This window comes from Rhinopithecus roxellana, chromosome 13 (assembly GCF_007565055.1).
Source record: "Rhinopithecus roxellana isolate Shanxi Qingling chromosome 13, ASM756505v1, whole genome shotgun sequence".
Classification (NCBI taxonomy): domain Eukaryota; kingdom Metazoa; phylum Chordata; class Mammalia; order Primates; family Cercopithecidae; genus Rhinopithecus; species Rhinopithecus roxellana.
The window spans coordinates 87,331,037-87,350,486 of NC_044561.1; the positions used below are offsets into that span (position 1 = coordinate 87,331,037).

Below are 19,450 nucleotides of genomic sequence, written 5' to 3' on the forward strand. Positions count from 1 at the left end.
TATTATCAGGGGCAAAAACTGAAAGGCTGTATCTCAAATGTGGTTGTTGAGATTTAAATTCATAGGATTTTGATTTTGCTAACCCGCATTTTATAACAATTGCATATTATATAATTTAATAATTATAATGAAACAATTTCAAAAATAGGGAAAAATATTGAGTGATAGCTTAGAAGAAAAAATTCTAGCTAAAACATATGTGTGTGTAAGTTAGGTGTCTAACCAAATTTAATTACTTTTTCTCAGTCTCTACTTGCACGCTAGAAATATTTGAGAAATAAAACTTTTAGGCAATTCTTGTTTCTGCTTAATGTCTCTTTTCTGTCTTTGGGCCAAATCACCTATCTTTCCCTGTGCTCTCTATATACCAACCTAATCATCATTTTCTAAATATATTACTTTATTTCTTGCCTTTGTACTTACTTAGCACATGTTCCCAATGGCTGAAATACCCTTTTTCTTCCTTTCCTATATGGAAAATTATCCTCATCTTTCACAGCTAAACTAGCAACTTAGTTTTTTTGGATAGCATTCTCGGAATCACTAGGCAGAATTAATCATTTTCATATCTTTGCTTGTTGAATTTTTTTGCCCATTCATCTATTTAGTATTATCCTGATCACACCGTGATGTAGTTGTGTCTGTGTTTGTCTCTCTTATCAGATTAAGAGAGAAATTTTGTTTTATTCATATTTTCCTTCCCAGCACCTATTTAATACGAAGTCATCAATCAATGTCTATTTCACTGGACCTCTATTACAGTACTCATCAAGGTCTGTAAATAGTCATTAAGGACTATAACTTACTTTCTCTTGCATCCTTTAACAACAACGTAGAGTCCCCTATGCTACTAAGCACTCTACACATTATATTTGTTACAGAGAACCCTGGAATGGGAATAAAGATAACTGGATGTTTCAGGCAAATCACAACCTTTTTGGCCTTTAATTTCATCATCTACTGAAAAGAAAAAAGGCTGTGGAACTAGATAATCTCCTAGGTTCATGGCTATGTCTTCAGATGAAGTTTCCAGTCACATTGACGCTTGTTTATTGGATGGCCAATACTGAGAGGGAACCTTCACTGTGATTGAGTGAGATTCATTCTCTATCACTGTTGATATAGGGAACTGGCCATTGCACCTAATCATCACACCAGGTCGCTGCAGGGACTTTTAACTCACTATTTGTGACCCGACTTTGTCTATACCATGAAGAGAAAGAGTAGAGCATCCAGAGAGGGGAAGTGGCCAAAATCTGTATTCCTGTGTGTCCCCTGGTCCCAGTGCTCCACTTGATAAATTTTCAGAGGAATTCAATCAAGAATGAGAAGGTCACCATTCAACAGAGCCTGGGCACTGCTGAAAAGATGGGCCTGCTTGAGGTGGCACCTGAGGCTGTTGATGAACACCAGGGAATGTCTGTGACCTGTAAAGCTTGACCCTTGACTTGAAGAATAAAGCGCTATTTCGAATTTTCTCTTCCTGGCCCTCTAAACGTCTCTCTTTCTCCTGATTTGTTTCACCTGTGTGCTTTACATATTTTGACAATCTTTCCTTGAAATAGAAATATATTTTTTTCTCATCTTTCTTAAATACAGTTAAAAATGTGGGAAGAAACAAAACAAGGTGCCTAGCTTTGAAAATGAGGCAGGCTTTGGCCTACTGCATAAAGACAAGGTATGCCTGAGTGCCTTGCGCTGCACCCAGGCCTGCTGTGTGTTAATGACTCCTCCGGGGCTTCCAGCCCATCTGCCTTTCTCCTCAGTGCATGCAGACCTTACACATTCCATCTTGCTTTCTTGGCCCCATGGGGGCAAGCTTTATGTTTCCCTCTTCATATTCAGACTAGTTGAATTCTCCCCACTGTCCTCTGCCCTAATCCCTCCTGGCCGAGGAAACAAAAGAACACAAAGAATTCCACAGTTTATGTATATATTTTTCATGCAGTGAACTCAATCAGTCATGCTTATGGGAGGAGACCATTAGAACAGATAACCCAAAAATTCATTCGCTTTTCTTTAGAAATAGATCACATGACTGTTTCTTGGAGCATTGGTAATTAAGTTTGGCTCAAGCTAATGCTTTAGTTTTAATTAATTTGCATAAAAATTGGTCTGGGGACATCAGTCTAGATTTCAGCATTTTGAGGGGATAAACCTAAACTCACTTTATAAATGGACTGTTTCTGAACAATAGCAACAATATAATTGTATTGCTTGCAGATTATTAGATGCTCAAGTTTTCTTAAGAACAAAGGCTTTGTTTCTTTGATGCTTGTGTTGAAGAAATCATGTAAATTGTGTCTTTTTGTTAAACTTGAAAGTTGATTGCTGCTAATATTCAAAAATGAACTTTTATAAAAATGTCTAAAAATATCCCAGATTAAGAGCAAAAGTTAAGCCTAGATTAGTGTGAATTTGATTATCTTCTAGACATCCTTGGTTTTCTCCTAGAGCTAATAAAACTTACTTTCCTATTGTAAGTTATTTTTAAAATTATTTTTTTCCCTTATAGTTACAAAAGAAATGCAATTTCCTTATGGATACACTAAAAATGCATACAAGCATTGAGAGTTGTGGGTAATTTTATGACTAAGGGATGGCCAGTTTTAATATTGTGAGTTGTCGTATTTCTCTTGTATATGTGTATACACACGTAGATGCAGACATATGCACAAATATGTAAATATATGCTGGGATCAAAACTTATTTACACTTTGAGTCCTGCTTTTTTATTTCATATTTTAATAAGCATCATCCTCTGTCATTACAATTGATTTGGAAATCTCATTTTTAAAAGATACATAATATTCCATGTTATGGGTGAGCTTTCAGGTGTTTACACTTTTTTTTTTTTTCCATTAAACATCATATTGCAGTGAACATTTCAGTGAATAAATATCTCCATAGTCTGGGTGGGTGTTAGTTTAGGATAAATCTCTGAGGCATAATTTTTCCATCAAAGTATGAACATTCTACCTTTTATTAGGTTTTGCCAAAATTGCTGATGAGGAGGTTATGCCTTTCAGTCTCCCACTAATATGATGCAGGCATGTTTGGAAATCCTATTTCCACTAATTTTGTATATTTTCAACTCCACTCAATCTTACCTAGTTCAAAAAGAGAGGATACTATTTTATTTGCATTTCTTTATATAATAAAGAGATAGGGCATCTCTTCATATTTATAATGACTGTATATCTTCTTTTGTGAATTATAATGGAGTCTTTTGTCCATTTTCCTCTTAGATTGTTTCTATTTTTTCTTATTGGTTCACACACACTTTTTTCAAATAAAAAAGTTAGCTCTTTGTCATTTAGGTGAGAATATTTTCCCACTAGTTTTCATTATAACCTTTATTTATTATGTCAACATTTATCTATTACAATTTTGCTATTTTCCTTTTATGCAATATACTGACATATGCATACACATTACAGATATGCGTATGCCTGCATTTCATAACATATGCATACCATCATGTGTCTGCAAGTATGCGTTCACAGTTAAAAAAGCAGCCTGTCATTTTTTTTTATTTTGTTGTTTTTTAAAAATACTATTTTTGTAGAGTGGTTTTAGATTTACAGCAAAATTGAGAGGATGGTACAGAGATATCCCATGTAACTACTACTGAAGTCCATAACTTACATTAAGGTTCACTCTTGGAACTGTTCATTCTATGGGTTTGGGCAATGTATAATGAAATGTATCTACCATTATTGCATTACACAGAGTATTTTCAATGACCTAAAGATCCTCTGTACTCCTATTCATCCCTCCCTACCCCACAACTCCTGGCTACCACTGATCTTTTCATTGTGTCCATGGTTTTGCCTTGCCAGAATGTCATATAATTGGATTCATACAGTATGTAGCCTTTTCACACTGGCTTCTTTCACTTAGTAATATGCATTTAAGTTTCCTACATGTCTTTTCATGGTTTGATAGCTCATTTCCTTTTAGTGCTGAATAATAATCTTTGGTTCTTTTACTCTAGTATTTTTATAGCTTCATTTTTATGTTTCATCTCTGTTCCTTCTGGAATTTATGTTGGTGTAAGGAATGAGGTTGGGATTCAGTTTATTTTTCCAAATGGCCAACTAGTTGTTTTAATGCCATTTATTGAGTCATCTGTCTTTGAAATGTCAGCCAGAATATGTGCTGAAATCCCAGATCTACTTGGGTCTATTTCTAAACTCTTTCATCTGTTTCATTGACCAGCCTGTCTCTTCCTATAGCAAGGACTACCCTGTTAAGCACATTTTTCAAACATTCCATGTCATTCTTAGTCTATTTGTTCTGTCATTGACTAATAATATTGTATCTGGGAACTCCTCATTACATTTTCAACAGGTTTTTATTTGTATTGTATCTTACCATATCATCTGACACATAAAACCCCATCATTATATTTCATCAGAAATTTAAATTGTTATCAATATCAAATAACCAACTCTTTGTCACTGGAGATTTTTTTGCTAGAATTCTAACCGAATAGATTCTAAAGTAGTTCTTCATGTTTTCTTTTGATGCTCCTTTCCCAACTAACTTTATACTTTTAAAGCTTTACATTTGTATTGAGTTTAAGTCAATCCGAGTGGCTTTTACACTTATTAAAGTAACCTAATTACACTTACTGTCATAACCATTTGCTTGTGTTTCTGTCATCTTATTTGATACATTAGGCTTTTGTTACGCTGCTAGTTATTATTATTATTTGCATTGTTGAGTATACTCTCATGTGATCTCTTTGGGGAATTTAGAAAGTAAGATATCTTCTTTTAATTTTATTATTATTCAATTCTATTTGTGATTATTGTACAATTTTTCAGAGATATTCTGAAAGGTAACATATTGTCAGAATCCATAACATGGTAGGATTTTTAGTTTTGGAGCCGTATTTATGGAGTCAGGCTAATGTGTAACTCCTCCTACTGCCAGCCATAATCTAGTTTTACAACAACCTCTGCCATTGATGCTTCCTTTCTTTCCCCCTTTCTTCATTCCCTTCCTCATTTCCTCTCTTTCTTTCTTCCTCTTTTAGCCAATTTTATAAAATTGCAACATACATATAGAAAAGCACACAAAAATATAGAGATCTCAATTAAATAACCAAATACAAATACAAAAACTATATATTTTTATGATAACCATCTAGCCAGGCAGCTCCCTCATGGTCCCCTCCCAGGCAGTATCTCCTCTCCAATCAGCAAAGTTTAATCAAAACCCTATCATAGTGATTATTACCTAGGTCTTCTTTATTGTTTTATCACCTAAACAAGCCTTTCTAAATGTTAATTTTTTTCCTGCTTTTTGAACTTGATATATATGAGATTATATAATAAACAATATATGCTTTCATACCTTCTCTAGTTTAGTATTACATTTGTGAGATTCATCATGTTTTTGCATGTCATTGTAGTTTCTAGTTTCCAGTGAGACTTTTATTTATCTTTTTTTTTTTCTTTTTGACAGAGTCTTGCTCTGTCACTTAGGGTGGAGTGCAGTGGTGCTGTCTCAGCTCAGGAGGCTCATTGCAACCTCCACCTCCTGGATTCAAGTGATTCTTCTGACTCAGCCTCCTAAGTAGCTGGGATTACAGGCACCGTCACCATGCCTTGCGAATTTTTGTATTTTTAGTAGAGATGCGGTTTCACCATGTTGGTCAGGCTGGTCTCAAACTCCTGACCTCAAATGATCTGCCCACCTCAACCTCCCAAAGTGCTGGATTACAGGCCTGAGTCACTGTGACTGGCCTGATTTATCTTTATCTTTGTCCTCTTTCTATAACTTGTAATTTTCCTTTGCTTGTTTTTGCGATTTTTCTCTTTGTTGCTGGTGTCAAATAAATTGATTATGATGTGCTTAGGTGTAATTTTCATTACGTTTCTTATGCTTTGGGGTCATAGAACTTCCTGCATATGTGGGTTCATAATTTCATCACATTGACATATTTTTAATCACCTTTACTTCAAATATTTTTTCTGTCCCTTCCTCCCACATTCACCCTCAGAGATTCACATTCATGTACGTTGTAATTACAACCACCCTTCAAGATGTCTCATAGCTCATGGATGCTCTTTTTTCCCTTAGTCACTTACTCTATTTGGATGGCTTCTATTGCTACATGTTCAAATTCCTTAATCTTTTCTTCTATGGTATCTAATCTGCCACTGTTCTCATCAAGTATAATTTTTAATTCAGGCACTGTGTTTTGAATTCCTTGAAATTCAATTTGGATCTTTCTATAACTTATTTGTCTCGAATTAACATGATCAGTCCTAATTTTAACTTCGTAAGTACATGGAATACAGTTATAACAACTTTTAACGTGCCCTTTCATATTAACTCTATCATCTGTATCATTTATGTGTTGAGTTCCATTTATGGACTTTTCTTTTCCTGTGCGTCATACTTTCCTGCTTCCTGCCAAGAACTATGAAGACTCTGAGATTTTACCCTGCTTGAGCCACAACTCCATGGATGCTGACAGAAGACAAAGACTTCTGGGTCAAAGATAAAGAACAGTTTATTATTCAGAGAAATCACAGTAACCAGAGTATTAGTGTCTGTTCTCTGAGTCCTGATTCCCATATGGTGCCATAGGTGGACCAGCCGATTCCTGCACACTCAGTGGGTGATATCATAGGGGAGGAATCTTGAACTTAGAGAATGTATTAGTCTATTTTCATGCTTCTATGAAGATATATCCAAGACTGGGTAATTTATAAAGAAAAGAGGTTTAATGGACTCACAGTTCCACATGGCTAGGGAGGCCTCATAATCATAGTGGAAGGCAAGGGAGGTGCAACTGCATGTCTTACATGGTGGCAGGCAAGAGAGTGTGTGAAGGGAAACTCCCCTTTATAAAAAACTCCCCTTTATATATATCATGAGAACAGCATGGGGAAGCCCACCCCTGTGATTCAGTTACCTCCCACAGGGTCCCTCCCACAACACGTGTGGATTATGGGAGCTACAATTCAAGATGAGATTTGGGTGGGGAGACAACCAAACCATATCAGAGAATCTCAAGACTCTCTGAACCTTTTAAAATGCACAATAAGTATGTATGCTCTTTAATTTGAAGAGAAACATGATCCTTTTCAAAGATACAAGCGGTGCCTCTGCTCACAAAATACGCAGAAATATGAAAGATGCATGGAGAGTTGTCTTGCAATACTTCTTTGCATGCCTGGCAATTTTGTTGATTTTACTTTGTTGGGTATGAGATATATTTATAATTTTTATAAATATTTTTGAGCGTCATTCTAAAATGCAGTTAAGTTACTCAAGAGATATTCTGATCCTTTCAAGTCTCACTTTTAAGCTCTACTGGGGAGGACAGGAGAAGCAGTTAGTCTATTTCCTGTTTTGCTCCACTACTAAGGCAAAAACCTTCCGAGTTCTTTATGAATGTTTAGGCTTTCCAGCCTGGCTGGTGGGAACAGGCACTTCTAGCCCTGCGTAAGCTCCAGGTATCACTCTCTCAGATCTTTTTTAGTGTTCCTACCCAGTTGAAGACTGAGGGGTTCCTTCTGTAGACCTCTGAGCATTCCCTTTGTGGAGCTCTCGTCTCTGTAGAATGCTACCTTGCAAACATTAGCTACCTTGGCCTCCCAGGACTCTCACCTCTGTCTCCTCAATGTGGAGAGTTTGCTGGGCTCCCCCTGGGTTCCTCCTCTCTGCACCACAGCCTGGAAACTCTCCAGGCAGCCAGCTGGGCAATTACAGGGCTCACCTCATTTCCTGACTCTCAGGGGCCACTGAGACAAAGTTTCAACACTAATTGGTACTTTTACTCTTCATGTTAATGGAAAAACATTTGAACACTTAAAATTAATTTACCTCATTCCAATAAATGCCATTATTGTGGTATATTTTAATGTTATGCATATCTTAACTCCATAAGACATTACTGTCAGTATTGATTTATACCATCAATATTTATCTAGACTTATCCAGTAATTACCATTTACCTTGCTCTTAATTCCTTCCTTTATCTTTGGCCTTCTGTTTGGGATTAATAGCTTTCTACTTACAGAACACCAGAATTCTCTGGTGATGAACTCTGCCTTTCTTTTTGGTCCAAAACGTCCTTCATTTACCTTTATTTTTGAAACATACTATTCCCGTGGGTTTAGAATTCTTGGTTCACAGCTATTTTGTTGTATTATCTTCTTATTTTCATTATCCATATTGAAAAGTCAGCTATCAGTCCAAGTGCTTGAAGATAGTTTTTTAGATTTTTTGTTTCTCTTTGGTTTTCAGGAATTTTACTATGATGGGTCTTGTTGTGGATTTATTTATTTATATTATTTATAATATTTATATTTCTGTATATTATTTATTTATTTACTATGATGGGCCTGGTTGTGGATTTATTTATTTATATTTATTCTGCTTGGAGTTCAAAGGGCTTTTGGAATATTTGGCTCTGATGTCCTTCATCAATGTGGGAAATTTCTCACCACATTCTTCAACTATTGCTTCTGCCCAATTGTCTGCCTCCTTCCTGTCTGAGACTCCAACTGTACTTGTGATAGACTTTGTCATAAGATCCTTAATATCTTTTTCCCTTTCTTTAGAGTTTGCCATCCTTTTTTCCCTTACTATTTTTAATTTTGGGTACATTCTGACCTAACTTCTAGTTTAGGAATCTTCTTTCAGCTGTGTCTAATATGTTGTTCAATCATAAATTCATTCATTGAATTCTTAATTTCAGTTACAGCATCATTTACTTCTAGACTCTTTCATTGCAAAATTTATTTTGTTTTGAATTCCTAGTTCTTAGCTAAAATTTCTAATCGTATCTTTATCTCCTTATACCTATTCAGCATAATTATCTTATACTTTGTGTTTATAACGCTAATATTTTCAGCTCATATGAACTTACTTCTCTTTCCTTATTGTTTTGTTTTTCATGTTACCCTTTTTCCCTCATTTTGGGGGGTATTTTTTATGTGTGTGCAGAACATTCTATTTTGCAAATTATTTATATAAATAATTTGAAGCCTATAACACTCTTTTTCACTCCTGGTAAATATTTTACATTTGCTGTTCTTAGATGCCTGAGGGGACTAGCAATCTGGGCTGGTCTTAACTTAATGTGGGGATTGAGATGATTTGAAGCTGGGCAGCAGTCCAAGGCCAATCTACTGCTCATTCATTCTTCCTGCTAGGATACATATATTTGGGGTTTCAACCCCAAAACAGAGAATTTATCAGGAGCCATAGCCTTTTTCAGCAACAGAGCTCCAGACACCTTCTGTAGAATCAGCAAATGCCCTAAGGTAAAAAGAGTTTCAAATTCTGGGCTAACATATCTGGAGATTCATTGCTTCCCAGAACTTAGCTTTACAGTTCTTCAGTATCTTATTAGCTCACTGATGCCTTTAAATAGTCTCTCTCTCTCCATATGTATATGTATAGTATATAATATATAAATATATGTATTTTTTGTTAGTTGTCTTCAGTAGGAGAAATGGTCTAATTCAAGTCTGTGGGTTTTTTTCTCCTATTTCACAGCAGAAGAAAAGAAAAGCTAATAAAGGATTTCACAACTTACCATTGGGATGATCTTGGTCACACACAGAATGATCTGTCACTTCGCTGCCTTTTGTAATATTGTCATCCTTTGCAGAATCTAACAACAACCAAGCAAAACCTTTGGTCAGCATTTTTAAATTGGAAATAGAGCAGCTTTCAGCACTAACAAGATAGACTTACGTTTGAGGAAAAATAGAATTTATTACTTTAAAAAATAACCACAAATACATATGTTTGCCAATAAATAGGCGCTTCCCCCCCGCCCGCCCTGCCCCCGTACTATGTGCGATATCTGCTCAAAGCTTACAAAGGCAGAGATATAGCTAGCTGGGATATCTTTTTTGCAACAAATAAGAAAATAAAAGCAATCTTTTTGCATCAGGGAAAGTCTTAGAACTGTAGGAAAGGATATAAAAGGAAGGCAAAATAGAGAAGATTAAAGGACTATCTAATTTTAATGTTCTTAATGCTTCCATTACTGTGGTTGCTCACATATGGGAGTCTTGAGTCCTTGAAAAAGTCAGATACAGAGCCTTGAAATCCAGTGATAATTAAGTTCACCTTCCTCGGGAACCATAACAGTAGAACAATAGCATAGAGGGAATGCAGACCTTCTGGTCTCTGCAAGGTCATTCCCTCCCTCGTTTAGCACATTTAAACATGGAATCATTGTACACTTATTATTATTATTTTGTTGTTATAGGATATGGTTACAGGAAAAAAACATGGCTAAAAGGATTCCGTGACTATGGGCTATTGCAAAACTACAAAGGGCTCCTTGCTGAATATTTAGGTCTCCCTGGAGGCTGTTTAAAAAAGCATTGGAATGATCCTGTGAATGGATCAACAGGAAGACAGCAAGTAGGTCTCTCATTCATTTTCCAAACATTTAATAATGGCCAAGTATATGCCAGACACTTTTTTAAGAAAGAATCTCTGTTACCCAGGCTGGATGCAGTGCTACAACTGTAGCTCACTGTAACCTCAAACTTCTGGCTGAAGTGATCCTCCTGTTCCAGCCTCTGTAGTAGCTAGGACCATAGGCATAGGCCACCATGCCCACTTAGTTTTCTAATTTTTTGTATAGACAGGATTTTGTAATTTTGCCCAAACCAGTCTTGAACTCCTGGCCTCAAAGGATCCTCCTGCCTCATCCTCCCAAAGTGCTGGGATTATAGGTGTGAGCCATCACACCTCACTGTACTTGATGTTGGGGAGCCAACAGGAAACAAAACACCAAATCTCTGCCCTCATGGAGCTTATAGTCTAGTAGATATTTTTCATGCTGCTGAAAGGAAAGCAATCCAAAGATATCTAAAAGTCATAAGCTAATCTTGTAAGCATGTGGCCATGGAGAAAGCTGGGGGTGGTACACCAACACCTTGATTACTTACAAATGGATTCTCTACTGAATTTGTGTCTCTTGGTTGAGTTTTAACTCCCTAATAGTGCTGAATCAGATGGAGTCTAAAACTATTCTTTGTTTCCTTTTCCTCCCTCCCTCTGTCTCTCTCCACTCATTTCCTCCCAAAATTAGGAGATAGATTTAAACAACATGGTTTGGAATATTATGAGAAAGTTTGTTTCTTGAACCTGCCACAAGCAACATTTGATGGACAAGTGAGAAACCTGGGTAGTTAACATATGATTCAAATTTAATAACCAGTGAAGCAAGTATTAATATATACCCGAAGTGTGTGGCTTTAATTAACTGCAAATAATTCCCCCAAGGCAAATGTTTAATTATCTGCACTGCTTCTTATCTCTTTCTGAGACTGACAATAAGTCTAAAAGTCCAAATTTGGAAGCAAAACTGAGCACAGACACATTTGCCAAACTGTTATCTAACTCATGTCAAATTGTTTTAAACCAGCTCCCATTAAAAAATCCTCTTTTAATTTTGGAGCTAAGATGTCAATTGAAAAAAAATTTTCGAATATTTTTCTCATATGAACACTAAAAATATACAATGATTTAAAAAGGTATTATATAGATCAGGCTAAATTTTAAATTGAAAGTGTTTTAGTTTTAGTTGTTTATTAAAAATGATATTATTTGATATTTCGTCTTGTACAACATTAATTTCTCTCAACATCAATGTTATAGAATTATCCAAGACTTTGTATTTAGTTAAAATTTATTCATTTACACTGAACAATAATTCATTGTTGTTAATCATAATGTTACATAAACATTATGATTCTGCACCAAATATTACATAAGAAATGTCTCTTCAATGGTGATTTACATTGAGTTTACAAGTTTATGATCTAATGAGTCACATAAGATGGGTGAAAGCATTTGAAAAATTACTCACCAGACTGTATCTGTTTTATCACCAAAATCTATGTCTTTAGCAAATAAATTATCTTTGTAATTTCAATATTCTTGAGGAGTTGCTTTAACATTATTAAGGCATATTCTGATATGTTTCTATATAATGCATTTCATTGCATCCAAGATACCATCAGTTGTTCTTTGCACTATTATTTTATGTAGTATAACACATTATCAGTTCTAAGACAAGTCCTGACTTTAGAAATAAAATATATGAAAGAATATGCATTTTAGAAAAATGCCGTTTTAGTATATTCGATGTGTGCACACAAATATACATGTCTTTATGTGATGACAGGGATTTCATATCAGCATGACCCACCACCAAACCCACAAGCTCACTGTCATGTATGTGAGACTTTTCTCCAGAAATGGTTCTACCTCCACACACATCAATAAAGTAGGAGGAAAAGTACTATATAACCTCATGACAATATTCACAAATAAGCAGGTACCTATGGAAGATGTTTTCCACCAAAGTTACTTTATTTATAGGGATCTCAGAATTTCTAGTCTCATAACCTTTAGCAGGCCTAGATTTGATTCTGTATCTTTTACATCATGGATCTCATTACATTATGTTTAGTTATAGGTTTGAAGGGGCAGTGCAGCTTTTCTGCTCAGGGGGTGATGAAAGCTGCACTGGATATGTACATGAAATCCTTACTCATAATGATGGAGAAAGAAAATATACATACTCATTATTTGAATGTTTGTGTCCCCCTAAAATTCCTAAGGTGAAATTCTAACTGCCAAGGTGATAGCATTAGGGGGTGGGGCCTTAGGAAGGTGATTAGACTATAAAAGTGGAGCCTTCATGAATGAGATTAGTACCTTTATGAAAAAGATTTAAAAAGGTCCCAGAGAGTCCCCTTACCCTTTCCACTATGTGAGGACACAGTTAGAAGGCACCATCTATGAACCAGAAAGTGAGTTCTCACCAGATACTGAATCTGCTGGTGCCTTGATCTTTGACTTCCCAGTCTCCAGAACTGTAAGAAATGAATTGCTGTTGCCTATAAGCCACCCAGTTAACGGTATTTTGTTGTAGGAGCCTGGACTAAGACACCAGTGTATATGGCCACTAAAATAACTTATTATTTCTATGTAAGTTCTGTCCCTTGGATTTGTATTTTTTTTTTGATTCTAAAAATTATCATTTGGTAATGTTCAAAAACGTGTAAAATAATTATCACCTAATTCTGAGATTCAGTCAATGTTACTTTAATAACAGAGAACCGGAATTAAATTTATATGAGCTTCTGACTTTCAAAATCTTTAAGGTCAATGTCATATTTAAAGAATTTTTTCAAATGCAAATATTAAATCAAATATTCAAGCCAAAGGGCTGTAGATAGATGTGCTTTTAAGATTAACAAGAATAAAAAAGAAACACTTTCATAAATTAAAAAAGAAAAAGCCCTCACTTAGAAAGTTGAAAAGGTTTAAAGGAATATTTAAAATAGATTAAAATAAAATGAAAAACCTCATAAAACAGAAATTCCAAAAAGTAGGTCACTTTCAATGCAGTTAATTACACATATCTACACGGAATATTACATGTATGAATTTAAGCTGTGGCGAAAGATGATGAAACTATTGAATTTTTAACAAAAATATCTTAATGGTAAGTCAAAATAAATACTATCTCTATCTAAGATGTCCCTTTAGAACAAAAGTTCTTAACCCTCGGGGATCCCTGGGTATGCTATATGGGTCTACAAATCCTTTTGAAAAGATAAGCAAAATGTGTGTATATGTTTGTATTTCTGGCAGAAGATAGCATCCACCATATTAGCTCTACGAACCCACCAAGGTTAAAAATAATTTAAAATGTGTACCTCAATGCCAGTGATACTGCCATTTTACAAAAGATTTTCCAGACCATTTTTGAGAAATTAGCTACTGAGCTTGATTCCTGCTCCATGAATTAATCAATGATGGCAAATCTTGAATTCTTAAGGTACATGTGATTTGAGAAAATAGCCAACAAATATAGAGATGTGTTAAATAAATGAGAGGGACAATCCAACTGGCAAAAAACCATGTTGCATCAAAATTAGAGGTGATTATAAAGTATAAAACTGACTGCATGATTAACTGTCTTTGAAGATAACTATTCAAGCTACGTGGTCTAAAAAATGCACCGAGTAAGAGAGGAAGCCCCTGACTATTATTCAGAGTGATGATAGGAGGTCATTTTGGTATAGAAGTTCTAATGGGTCTGAACAAAAAAGAAAAATGCTATACACAAAAACCTACACATAAAATAGTCTTTCTCTGTAATGCGTAAATGTCTACACATGAGTACCAGAGCTTGATGCAAAAATTGCACAGAAATACCATCACCTGGATTTTCTTTGATTCTTGTTAACTGATTTGATTATACCATGCAAAATATTTATCCTGGCATGCTCGTTAGAATCTCTGGCTTATTATATGAAGCAATTAGGACAAAGTAATTTTTCCTCCATCTGAACCAGGTGCTTTTCTAAATAAACGAGAGTCTCTCCAGTCGATAATGTTCTTACTGAAACTTTGCGGCGGCTATTCTTTTATACAGGAAAAAACTATCCTGCAACACATTCCCAGACTATTCTGATGCTGATGATCTGAACTGGGCTTGGTCCCAGTGAAGCTGGATAAACAAGGCTGAACTATATTTACCTGAAAAGTAACAGGGCCCATAGACAGGACATTGCTCAGGGCATCAGGAGACCCAAATGAGCTGTAGTTGGTCATTTGTCTTCATTATGGTCTCATTAACCTCCATTAAAAGGTGACCAATCATTCCCAGAGTTATGGAATTCAGGGACAGGTTGATAATCCTTATCTGAAATGCTTGGGCCCAGAAGGGCTTCAGATTTTGGGGATCATCACCCTGTGCTAACTGTCTTTGCGACATGGCTAGGAAAACTACCATAATGCTTAACTAATTTTATTTCTATTACAAAACACACATTTCAAACAATAAACTTGTGTGAAACAGCTCATTCTTACACTGAAAGTGGTATTCTTCTGCAAGTTGTTATTGAAAATACGAGCAAATGAGAGATTCAGTCATGGGGTTGTGATTCAGAATTTAGAGCTACAAGCTTTATAAATGTAGGGAAATTCATGCACTTTACATAATCTCAGCTTCTGCACCTAGGAACTAAAGGTGTTGAGCTGGATAATCTCTCTAAGATACCGTACGAAGCTAATCTGATTTGCTCAAATTACCTCTTTGTTCCAGCAACACTTCTTTGTAAATGTTCCCACTCTTCCCTCATTATCCACTTACCTGAGTTGGACAGTTCTCACTGAGATTTTTACCATGTACTTACAAAATAAAGGTTGATAGTGGGGGAAGCACTAAGGTGTGCACCAGTGTCACCCTGGCCGTATTTAAGTCAGCGACTCAACAAAGAATCATCACAATGGAAAACAGAACAGCTGGATATGAAGCCGGTTTGGACCATGATGGAAAAAGAAATGCTTAATTACCCTTTCAATCAAGTTAATTTTTCCCATTTGGCAATGTAAACAAAGGCAAATCTGCTCTTATTTTCAGTTGTCTGTGACTTGGTTGTTTCAGTATCCTTGACCTCCACCCTTCTGATTTTATTCCGATCTTGCCTCCCTCTCTCTTACTAAGCCTCACATCAGAGGCTCTCTTGATAACATTAAAAAATAAAATCTTACCAGGCCATGGGCATGAAAAGTATCTATGGTTCTAAATGTAAATGGGCTGGGAATTCTGTTAAAACATTCATCTATAAATCTGGGAGAGTACAATTGTTTTATTTACACCTTGGCTTAGTTTGATCTGACAATGAAAGGTCATGGTGACTGTGCTACTGAAAGAACCCTCTTAGGAAAAATGATAAAGGCTTTTCTGGCCTTAAAACGGTAAGCTGACAGCCTGGCATCGGGTCACTGCTTCTGAGTTATTTTATTTTATGGAGAAGTTGAGGCAGGAGACAGAATTTCTCTCCAGATTCATAAATGCAGCAACTTCTGGGCTCAGATTGCTTTTAGCCAGACACTTGGAAAGTGTGGCTGAGTGTTGCTGCTGAGATCCAAGAATTTCAAGGACTGAGTCATAACCTACCTTGTTGGCTCAGAACTTGTCTTTTTTTCCAAACATAAAGGCACATGTTTGGAGAGTGAGACAAGCATTTGGGTCCTTTGTGGGAGATACTATGTTGAGCTTCAAAGACCTGTATGACTTCTCCGGAACATCAATTTATTCCTCACACCTAGAAGGATCCATAAACTCATCTGAGTGAGAAAGAACTGAGGCCTAATCAGGGGCCCCCATTCCCCCATGTGCTTACTTTTTCTGGACTACCACTGAGGTTGGAGCCGATGGTGCCAGTACAGAGGGCATTCTTGTCCTGGATATACCAGAAGTACCCAGGAATTAATGCCCAGCTCTGGACCCCCCAAAGATTTGGGAGATAAATACCCCAGTTTCCTCACCCTTCAGGGAGACATTTCTGAATGCACTCTATACATCTCTTAAAGGAACGGAGCCTCAGTTTTCCTCAGCAGTAACTTGATCATTAATATCCCCTAGGGGCTGTCCTTCCTTCCCTGTCCCACTTCCTCACACCTCACCTGTACTTCCTGAGAACACCTCCCAAATAAAAAGTGGGCGCACCTTTTGCACCCACAACCTTGTCTCCAGATTTGCTTTTGGGGATCCGAAACTTAGAAAACCAAGACAGTCCTTCATCTGTCTCCTACCACTTAGTAGCAAATATGAGAACGCTCATCCTATTCTCCTGACTTCTAGCCTGCTGCTCTCTCACTCCATGCTGTCTTTAATTATGGTGTGTTAGGGAAAGTTTCTGCCACCTAATTAGTGCAAGTTGGGAAAAAGGGTTACCATGTTTTGCACTGTATGACCCTAGTAGCTGGGTCACAAATGACTGGTGAGTAATGGGCCCTAAGCAGACACCTCTTGCTTGGCCAACGGACACTAAGGTGGCCTGACATGAGAGCTCCACACACCAGGAGAGAATTAATATTCACTTAACTGTGAAAGGAATTGATCAGCTCTTTGAGTGGATGGCTGCTAGAGCAGTTGTTGAGTCTCTAGAGGAACTGATGGAATGGCTGTTGCCTCCCGGGTGATCAAGTTCATGCGGCTGATGAAATGGTTTCCTCATTCTCTGACTTTCCTGCCAACCAAGCAACCTCAGTGTGTATTACTTTTGTATACCCTGAAATAGTCTAACTCACTGTGTGATTCTTACAAGTTCATTATCTAACTTTAAAGTGTATATGTACTTTAAAGATTTCTAAAGTGTTTTTTTAACAAATAATACTTTAAGAAGTTTGGACTGGGCGCAGTGGCTCATGCCTGTAACCCCAGCACTTTGGGAGGCTGAGGAGGGCAGATCACGAAGTCAGGAGTTCAAGACCAGCCTGGTCAATATAGTGAAACTCTGCCTCTACTAAAAATATAAAAAAATTAGCCAGGTTTGGTGAAGGGCGCCTGTAGTCCCAGCTACTTGGGAGGCTGAGACAGGAGAATCACTTGAACCCAGGAGGCAGAGGTTGCAGTGAGCCAAGATCATGCCACTGCACTCTAGCCTGGGTTGACACAGCAAGAGTCCGTCTCAAAAACAAAGAAAAACAAACAAACAAAAAACAAATATTACTTTAAGAAATTTGGCATTATTTTAGATCCATTTGTAAAAACCACTCACCTTTTTAGTCATTTCAAACTGTACAGTACTCAGGAAACTTGTACATAGGCTGAAAGGCATTACGCCAATGAACTTACAGAAAATTAAAGACGAAACAGCCTGGTCATACAAAGTAAAACAGGTTCAGTACATTTCATTTTCAAACATCACCCTGATGGTAGAAAAAAAACCAGGTGACATCTGGTATTACAGGAAATAGGGTGTACAGAGGTATTTGTATGATGTGAACAATGTTTTGTCTCACAAACTAAGAAAAATGTGTTAAAACAAAATACTGTAAACGACTTACAAGAAACTTGAGAAGAATAAGATTAAATTAAAAGTGTTATTTTCAATTTATATAAGGATTTTATTTTAATCTGCTACTGTTTTAGAGCAGGCTTAACTATGAGTTCTAGAAATTATTATAATAGATTTTCCTAATGCAATGACTATATTGTCAGCGTGGCCTGCCATAACAAAGTACCATAGCCTGAGTGGCTTAACCAACATTTATTCCTCACAGTTCTGGAGGTTGGAAATCTAAGATCAAGGTGCTGGCCAGTTCATTTTCCAGCGAAGGCTCTCTTGCTGGTTTGCAGATGGCCACCTTCTGGACACGGTCCTGCATAGCCTTTCCTCTGTGTGTGTGCCTGCTTTTTATAAGGACACTAATTCCATCGTAGGGACCCCACCCTGATAACCTCATCTAGCCTCAACTACTTTCCCAAACGTCCTATCCCCAAATACCATCACATTGAAAGTTAGGACTTCAACATATGAATTTGTTGGCGGTGGAGGGACAAACACGAAGTCCATAGCGCTAACATATGCATTTGTGCACATGGATACTTGGATGGTTTATTTCCCTTTGAATGTTAGCCATTCAAGTTAGTATACCTGCTGCATATCAGAAGAAACCCTCAACATAGATTTGGAAATGGGATTTTACCTAAGTCCAAGGTTCTTGTTCTCCATTTCAAGTATCTGGTATCACATTTTCATTTGATCCTTAAAATACACCACATTGTCAGTGTTTGTATAGCAAGGATAAAGCAGTCATGAGGGAATCTGAAGTGATATTCAAAACATTTAATAACTGGTATAGATGTTGCCTAATCAGAATGCACATGTCCACAGCGGTGGGGCAAGGCCCTGGAGCCCTGCTGGTGTTCTAGGATGGCAGGGAGGTGGCGGGAAGGGTCACTTGCAAGGAGAGGTGTTAAGTCACTGTTTGCCAAACACTATGCAAATGTTTCAGTATTTTAAAAACACTTACAGCAGGATTAGAACGTACTGCCAGAATATCAGTTCTCTGTATAGTAGAAAAATATATTGATGAATTTTCCAAATGTAATGAGAGTATTTCATTAACTGTAAGTCTCTGATGTTCTCACGTTGATGAAAAGAATAAGAAGTAGCTTTCCCTAGGAGTCTATAATCTAAGTATTGAATAATCCTCAAACACATATTTGTGATAACCTCTTATTTTGTGGTCCTTATCTGATAAAGCACCACTGCAAATAGAACCAGCAAAATCTTTGGTATAGTCCTTCTGTGTGGAACACCACATCTTTTTAGGCCAGCATCCCACTTGTGACATTTGGAGTAATGACTTAACTAGTTGCTAAAGATTAGTCCAAACTCAGCTGAGAACAGGAGAGAATGGCATTAAGCAGGGACCAAGAGGAAGGGAAGGACCTTAATTAAAGAGAGGCCATGAGAGAGCATCAAGGTTATGTATGTTTATGCTCCAACCTAGAGACATATGAAGTGGGTCACTCTAAGGTAAACCTCTATTTGTTATTTAGGAGAAACACTGTGAGACTGCCAATTAAAGTGCATGTTATTTACATTACTAAAAAATTTCCTAAAAGTTGCATTCA

General features: G+C 36.7%; 1 protein-coding gene across 6 annotated transcripts in view; it reads right to left on the minus strand.

Annotated features, from left to right (window-relative positions):
* Positions 1–19,450, minus strand: part of MACROD2 (mono-ADP ribosylhydrolase 2) — a 2,180,049-nt gene that overhangs the window by 77,319 nt on the left and 2,083,280 nt on the right. For 5 of the 6 annotated variants that reach the window (XM_030915179.1, XM_030915177.1, XM_030915178.1 and 2 more), the window contains one exon: positions 9,569–9,646. In XM_030915179.1, the coding sequence (XP_030771039.1) occupies positions 9,569–9,646 (78 nt within the window). Of the gene's footprint in view, positions 1–806; positions 888–9,568; positions 9,647–19,450 lie in introns of all 6 variants that reach the window. The other variant, XM_030915180.1, reaches the window with a different exon arrangement.